The following is an 8,371-nucleotide window of genomic DNA, read 5'->3' as shown; positions in this document are numbered from 1 at the left end:
CTATTTCTGCCTGTATTTTATAGTTGAAGGAACTGGGGCTCAGTCAGATTGATATTCTCTGAGTTACTGAGTTACACAGCTAGGAAAGCACAGAACCGAATCTCCAGTCCACATTCAGCTGCAAAGCTGGTGCCATACAATTTTCTCCCTCCTTGGAAGTTGTGGGTGTGTTCTAAAACCTGCACTCTGGCTCTCGTCACAGCAGAGAAGTATGGCTCGTTTCTAGAAATACCTCCCCTCGTTCATTCACTGTCTCTCAATCTTTCAAGGTGTTTGGAATCCTAGCCCTAAAGCCAGCTACTCTGTGAGCTACACCCACAGGAAGCTTTCACTGTGTCTGTTACTGGCTATTGGCTGCTTAGATGCCAGGATAGAGTCTTAGAAGAATCAGTAGGCAAAGGCCTCCTCTTCAAAGTCTGTGTTGGCGTGGGCCAAGTGGTGTTCTTTCTGTCACTAGCCTGCTACCCCTTCCTGGACAGCTCTAAGGGGACACGGGCTTTAAGCCTTTTGAAGTCCTCAGAAGAAGACCGAGTAGCTGTGGCTGCAAATGTGGCCTAGAGGGGACCATGCGTACTGGAAGGGGCCATCGAGTCTGTTTCTTGGCTCAATCCACCTCCCAGCCCAGTCTTTTGGTCTGTCCAGCTGCCCAGCAAAGCTCTTATATAGGGGGTGGGGGGCGGCTGCTGATTGTTACACCCCGCAATGATTGTGAAGTCAGAGCCCTGCAAACCCATCTCACCCAAATGGAGGGTGGGACTTTTGCCTCAGTTTTTCTCTGCTTCCTGCCAGCTGGTTGTCCTGCAGGGTGGTAGCAACCCTGCACCCACCCACGCCAGATGGCAACGGTATTCTGTAAAGTGGGGGGTGGGGAGGAAGCTGTACCGAAGAAGGAAGCCCTCAATGTTGTGAATGTGATCAACCAACTGCCAAAGCCCTGTCCAAACCCTAAGTTTATTAACCGGTCCATGGCTACCAAAGGCCTCCTGCTTCCCTCAAGACGCAGCTTGGCCAACTACTCAGAGGATGAAAACACCGATGTCATGTAAGATACAATTTGGGGTCCTCTTTTCTAAGGCTGGAGAAGCTTTGCGGCCCGCTGTGGTGGGTCCTTCAGGGAAGAACATATCAGGAGGTTCTCCATGCACCTGTCCTGAGCCCCACATCAGTTTTGAGAGCATGTGGGTTGCCCACTCTAGGAGACCTTTCTGGACTTGTCAGGGCGTGCTTCTTATTCTACTTGTCACCCCTGCCTTCTCTCCTTCACCTCTCCCACTCTAATGCCCCACCTGCCTTCTAGCTGAGGTTCACAGGTCTGCTGAGTAAGTCTGAATTTTCTCTACTTCATACCACAAAACTCTTTTCCTCCTGGTGAGAAATGTGAACCAGCATCAAGTTGGGGGATGCAGAGCTGGGAGGCATAGTCCCCGCCTCCAAAAAAAATGTCAGGCCTGGTGCCAATGGTCTCAGTGGTGGGGGACATCAGGCAATAAGGGAAATACAGTGCAGCCTGGTAAATGCCATCACAGGGCACCTTGAGAAAACAAGGGCTTGGTTTAGCTTGGGATAAGGTGCAGAAAAGGTAGACTTCTTAGAGGAAGACCTCCAGGGAAAGGGTGTAGAGGGTGATTACTGAGGAAATAGTACAGTTTTATTGAAGTGACCAGTGAGTGGGTCCCTGGCTTAGTATAATGTTCTTCTATCACTGTCTTGAGCTACTAAGTGGATGCTGGGAATTGAACTCAGTTCCTCTGCAAGAGCAGCCAGTGCTCTTAACCACTGAGCCATCTCTCCAGCCCCAGATGTGAAATCTTTTATAACTCTCTTTTTTAAAAATTTATTTATTTTATGTATGTGAGTACACTGTCACTGTCTTCAGACACTCCAGAAGAGGACATCAGATCTTGTTACAGATGGTTGTGAGCCACGGTGTAGTTGCTGGGAATTGAACTCAGGACCTTTGGGAGAGTAGTCAGTGTTCTTAACTGCTGAGCCATCTCTCTATTCCCTATAATTCCTTTTTTAAAAAATTTATTTTTATTTCATATGCATTGGTGTTTTGCTTGCATGCATGTCTGTGTGAGGGTGTTGGATTCTCCAAAACTGGGGTTACAGACAGATGTGAGCTGCCATGTGGGTGCTGGGAATTGAACCTGGGTCCTCTGAAGAGCACTGGTGTACTTAAGCGCTGAGCCATCTCTTCAGCCCCCTTTTATAATTTCTTTTAAAAAGGGTTCCATACTTTAATTTTCACTGGGATTCACAGACTGTGTGCTGGTTAGAGAGGGATTTGTCCATTCTAGGTCACTATTAGCTATTGTGACCTGGCTAAGATAGCCATTGTTTGTAGGACACTTCATGATTTACTAAGGGTGGAGGGTGGAAAGAGGGGGCGAATCTCAGACAAGGAGTCCTGAGTTCAAATCCAAGTTCTTCCACTTAGATAAATGGCCTCAGCCAAGTACAGGGGTTAACACCCATCCAGCAAGGGTGCTGTGGAAATCAGGGAAGAGACATGTTCCACAAGCAGTCCAGGGTCCAGTGGATTTCAGTGCCTACTTCCGCACTCACTTTTTCAGTAGGGGAGTCTGTTTTGGTTTTGTTCGTGCTGTTGTTGGTTGGTTGGTTGGTTGTTTTTTGAGACAGGGTTTCTCTGTGTAACCTTGGCTGTCCTGGAACTTTCTCAGTAGACCATTCTGGCCTCTAACTCAGAGATCTGCCTGCCTCTGCCTCCTGAGTGCTGGGGTTAAAGGCATATGCCAACACTGCCCAGCTCCAGTAGGTGACTCTGAAACAGAGATTCTTAGGGCAGTCTGAATAAATGCTGTCAGTGTCCTGACACTTCAGCCTACAAATACAGGACTTAAAGAACATCTGTTTCAAATGTCCTTCAAGGAACGGTATGGGCTGAGGGGTGAGTGTTCTAGACTCATCCAGCTGTCTCAGGAGTTTGTGGGTTAGAGCTGAGGGAGGGCATATGGCTGTGAAGCAAACAGGAAGCTGTAAGCTGGAGTAGACTAAGGTAGAAAGGTAGAGTAGGGACTGTTTACCCAGGAAATCTTAGCTGGTAAAAACTAAAGTGAAAATATCTAGACACAGATTCAGAAGCTGTGGAGGATGTTATGGGTAAGGATCGATCGGTCTGTGATATTGAGTATTAGTTATAGGTATGTATCAATCAAACTTGTTTTTTAAGGATTAGAAAACTATTGTCATCACCAAGACAATGCAGGGTCATGTATTTTCTTTGTAATAGCAAAGAGCAGCAAGTGCAGGCACTGGAGAGGTGGCTCGGACTGAAGTGCATTGGCTGATTTTCTGAAGGACCACCAGGGTTGGGGTTCCCAGCATCTACATGATGTCAGAACTATCTGTGACTGTAGTTCCGGCGGATCCAGTGTCCTCTTCTGGCCTCTGTAGGCATGTGGCATACTACATACATGTAGGTAAAGTGCCAGTGTACATAAACTAAAAAGCAACAAATACTCATGTCACACACGAAAAAACATGAAACAGACAAAACGGCTGAAGCCTCTGCTGCATGTGTCAGTACAAACAAATCAAAGCACAACGTGCTGGATACCTTTTATTTATATAGAGTCTAGAGACATGCAAAACATGCAAAGTAATAGTCTCGCCTCAGGTTAACATATATATGCAGCAAGCCTAAGTCGACACATAGTGAATAATAAACAGGTTAAAAAAAAAACCCACCACCTTACTCTGCTGGTTGTGTCAGCTACAGGATATGTAGTTCGAGAAGAGAGGTGTCCAGGGGGGGTCTTAGCAAGGCCACTATGTCTTAATTTCCGAAAGTGTAACATGTTACTCTTGGTGTGTTTAAAATAACCCCTAATTAAAAAAACAAAACAAAACAAAACAAAACAAAAAACGTACAAATGGGCGATGTTTTAGTTACTGTTCTGTTTCTGTGAGGACACACCATGATCAAGGCAACTTACAGAAGGAAGCATTTAATTGTGAGCTTGTTTACAGTGTCGGAGGACCAGTCCATTATCATCATGGCAGGAAGCATGCTGGCAGGCAGGCAGATGTAGTGCCAGAGAAATATCTGAGATCTTACATCTGATCCCCAAGTTATAGACCAGTGATGGGGTGGGATTGGGGGAGGCTAGTGCTGGCTTTTGAAACCTCAAACCCAACCCACAGTCACACACCTCCTCCAACAGGGCCACACCTCCTCCAACAAGGCCACACCTCCTAATCCTTCCCTAATAGTTTCACTAATTGGGAACCAAGCATTCAAACATATGAGCTTATGGAAGATTATCATCAAAGCAACACAGGGGAACAAGAATTTTCGTTTGTTTGTTTTGCTTTGCTTTTTCCTTTTTTTTTTTTTTTTGAGTCAAGGGTCTTATTATATAGCCCAGACTGGCTTGGGACATTTGATCCTCCTGCCTCAGCTTCTGGGGTGCTAGAATTACAAGTGTGTTTGTGTCACACTTGTAATTCCTGTTTGCTTCACAGCCATATGCCCTTCCTCAGCTCTAACTGTCATACCCAGTGGAACAGGAAAATTCCTCCAATATATGTCACTGCACATAATACAGACCATTAATTTCACATGCTTCATAATTAATAGTGTTAGATGTCATTAAAATGTAAGTAAATAAAATTATATTAAACATGAATAGTAAAGAAGCATTAGCAAAGAAATTAGCTTAATTTATTGCCTTCTCATTAGGTACTTGCAGACATTTCCCTTCACTCTGGTCAGTTGCCTGTGGTCATTTTCTGGGACGCTCGCACCCCATTTTGTTGGGAGGGTTCAGTTTTAGCAGTTTCTAAAATTGTGCTTCTTGGAACACTTCATATCAGAAACATCTGAAGATCTTATTTAAAATGCAGCTCCCTTCCCCACTGGGGACCAGGAGTCAAGAATGTGCAGTCTTAGGGGACATCCTGTGAATCTCAGGCCCTGCTGCTGGTGAGCATGTTTCAAGCTATCTCACAGTTGGGGGATACAGGTAAACTGAGCCCCCAGAGCACATGTTCAGGGTTCCTCAGGCTGTATGCATTGGGGTAGCCTCCATGTGACATCTGACATCCTCCATCTGATATCCATGTCCTCCCCACTCCAGGATGCAGATGCCAGTGGAAGATTCTGAATACAGCTCGGATGACACTAGTATGTCACCGTCCACTCTGGCGAACCCCATCAAAATGGCTGTGACCCAGCCTAATAGCAGCTTCTTTGCTGGCATCCTGGAGGGTGAGCTGAACAAACTCAGTTTATCATCACTGGTCAAGAACGCAGAAAAGGAGAATATGGCCATCTGCCCTCGTTCATCTAAGTCCCAAATGGCCACCAGGGGCCTATTGGACCTGGACAACCCTGCGCTGGACACAGACACCTCCTCAACACGCTCTGAGTCTTCTGTGGTCATGGATGTGCCGGAGGCCCCATTCATTTGTGAACACACTGTTGGCGATTCCACCGCTGTGGTATGTTTTTCCCTTGGCAAAGGCTTACTGCGGAGACACCGAACCAAGCTCCATGGGGAGTGTGAAGGAATCGCCCTTGCATTCTGACCTGGAGTTCATGGTTTAGAAAGGGCGGCAGGAGGGCGTGTTGTCTATGGAGTGTGAGATGAGCTGGGCTCACTGCTTCCCTGTTCAATGCAGAAGAGAGTCGGATCAAGTTTGTCAGGAATTCAGAAAGAAAGGTTACTTCCAGCTGAGCATCTGCTAGAACTGGGAAGTGTAGAAGTGACAGCCTCAGTGTGTCCAGAGGGCTTCTGGCAGGAATGTTCCTACAGTCCACCTTGACTCCATCCCTAGAGGGTTTGAGGGAGGCCTGACAATATGTATTGCTTACATAGTCCCAGGTAATGGAAATGTTATGGTAACTCCCGGAGATGCTAAGTCAGATTTCTAGTCTGTCACTGGTTGCTGTGTGATGACCTCTCTATAGTTGGAAAGGTGCTTCCCAGAGGTAGTTTTCAGCTGACTCTTCCATCCCCGTGCTGCAAGGCATTGTGGGTGCGCATCCCTCTAGACCTGCCTGAGCGAGCTCCAGTAGGAAGAGGAATGGAAGGGCCAGTGTGATGTCCCCCACCCCCACCCTCACATATATCATGGGCCAGGCCAGACCTGAGGAAGCCTGGGTTCTCTCTTTGCCTAGATTTCCTGGACTTATGCTGCAGGCAAGCAGCAGGTCAGTTTCTATCAGGTGCTGCTGCAGGAGGCAACCAAACCAGGTGACAAGGAGATGCCCAAGATCAAGAACCGCCCCTGGATCTTCAACAAGATCCTGGGCACCACTGTCAAGCTGATGGAGCTGAAGTCAAACACAAGTTACTGCCTTACTGTCCGGGCTGCCAACACAGCAGGGGTAGGGAAGTGGTGCAAGCCCTATAAGGTGAGTCCTGGAAGCAGAAAGGCACAGGACTAGGGAGGGAAGGCAGATCCAGAGATAACCAACTGAAGGTCAGAACCATTGGCCCAGATGGGTGAGAAAGTACAAGAGAATAGTGAGGGGCAGGAATCCCCCCAAGCCTCATGTCCTTGCTTGCTTCCCTTATGCCTGGGCCAATCAATACACATTAATTCCAGACTGCTGTTCCCTGAAAGGTTTATAGGTGAAGCTGTTTGGGGCCCATTAGAAATGCAATTCGTAATATCATCACGCTCATTTTCTAAAGCCATGAGTTCTCGTATTCCTCAATTCCAATAATTGTGAGTGGACCAAGACTTGTGAAGGGAAATGGAAGAGACCATAGGGAAGCTTGTAGTTGTCAAAGGGTTAGGGTAGAGAGAACCCTACAGTGACTGTGTGGCGTGAGGCTGAGATCTCGCTTAGCGGCAAGAAGGTGATGGAAATGAGAAAGCCAAGGCTAGCCTGGTAAGTCATCCTAACCGTGTTTGATTTATTTCAGTTTGCAACTGTGTGTACTGACTTCAACAGCTTCCCCGAGAACAATCCCATCCAGGTTACTGTGCAGCGCAAACAACCTCATCGGAGAACTGTGTCCATGACAATGGAGGAAATGCGGAGACTGGAGGATCTGGAATACCTTTATCCATATTAAGGGGTGTGGGTCGAGGCTATCCCTTGCCCACTATCTGCCTTGGCTCTGGCTCCTCAGGAACCAGAACCATGAGATGTACTGTACTATCGAGCACCAAGCCAAAGAACCACTAGTTATCCACCAGCCTAGGGCCTGGGGCAGATGTATTGGAACCTCAACCCTGGGTCAGGGCCATGGGTAGACAGGAGCCCCGTTCACCTAGTGACATCTTGGACTGGGTCAGGCTCAGTCACTGCCCAACAGCTGCTAGGCACCCTTCTTCCTCCCTGACCTGGGCTGGTTCCAGGTCCCCCATTAAAGAACTGAAGGCCCATACAGCACCCTGAAACTCTGCTTCCTGTTGCCACAAGCCTAAGCTGGGCCAGAGCACAGGCCTCTTGTCAGAACCAGCAGTATGGCATGTAGAATGAGACTAAGGATGGCTGGGTGACAGGGTGACAATCAAGACTAAACGCCCAGCTTTAGGGAAACGTTCTGGCTGAATCCTAGCTTGTGAATCCTTCCCTTTTGAAGTACAAGGTCATTATCTTCTGGGGCTCAGGTAGCTAATACTAATGTCAGGGCTTTTGGGCATGGGTGCAGGATCACGGTGACACACATGCACCCGACACCAGGCAAATCTAACTGGTGGTTCTCGTGCCTCTCATGCAGCTCTATTCTGATGTAAGAGGGGGAGGCTGAATACTCAGCTGGGTGACGTGTAAAATGTAAAAGCCCCTCATGGAGGTAGGAAACATAAGGATCTATTACCAGGCAGACCCAGAAATCTCCCCACAGATGACTAGAGGCCATGAACAGACAATGCTGAGCCCCAGCTACCTATACAGCAAGAGAGAATGACAGTAGGTTCTTGCAGAGCAAAGGTCTCAGCCAAGGCCTAAAAGACTGGGGTACCCTTCATTCCTTCAAGGTCCTCTTGAGAGCAGTCCCTCATGATACTGTCTCACACCAACTGACCCCCCCTGCTGGCCATCCTCTGCAATGGCCTTGGCCTTCCTCTTTAGCCCTGGCATGGTGGGGATCTGGCAGGGCCTTAAACAGTATGCCATGAGAGACACTGGCAAGACTGTCATCTGACACCAGAGTCCTCATGAGCAGGCTGAGAACAGGGTGGACAGATGTGCGCACTTTTTAGTTTGTGCAGGTAGGCACGTGACAGGATGACCATGGACAGCACCGCCTTAGCCTTTCCACTGGCCACTCTCTTACTGTGAAGCAGCAAAGGGCAGCTTCCTGATCAGCAGGGGCTACTGTCATCCAGTGCAGGAGAGGGGCCGAATGGACCTTCTCCAAGCCCCTGGCTGAGTGTGGGGGTTCTA

General features: G+C 48.0%; 1 protein-coding gene across 1 annotated transcript; it reads left to right on the top strand.

The window, feature by feature from the left end:
* The first annotated feature begins 761 nt into the window (after positions 1 to 761).
* Fndc8 (fibronectin type III domain containing 8) lies at positions 762 to 8,248 on the top strand. The gene is made up of 4 exons (XM_034507726.2): positions 762 to 1,042; positions 5,103 to 5,466; positions 6,146 to 6,382; positions 6,900 to 8,248. The coding sequence occupies exons 1-4, from the start codon at positions 837 to 839 to the stop codon at positions 7,050 to 7,052; spliced, it is 960 nt and encodes a 319-aa protein (XP_034363617.1). The 5' UTR covers positions 762 to 836; the 3' UTR covers positions 7,053 to 8,248.
* Positions 8,249 to 8,371: the final 123 nt, after the last annotated feature.

The sequence above is a fragment of the Arvicanthis niloticus genome, chromosome 6 (assembly GCF_011762505.2).
Source record: "Arvicanthis niloticus isolate mArvNil1 chromosome 6, mArvNil1.pat.X, whole genome shotgun sequence".
Taxonomy (NCBI): Eukaryota; Metazoa; Chordata; class Mammalia; order Rodentia; family Muridae; genus Arvicanthis; species Arvicanthis niloticus.
The sequence above is the reverse complement of the archived record's forward strand: the minus strand, read 5'-3'. Positions and strand labels throughout refer to the sequence as shown.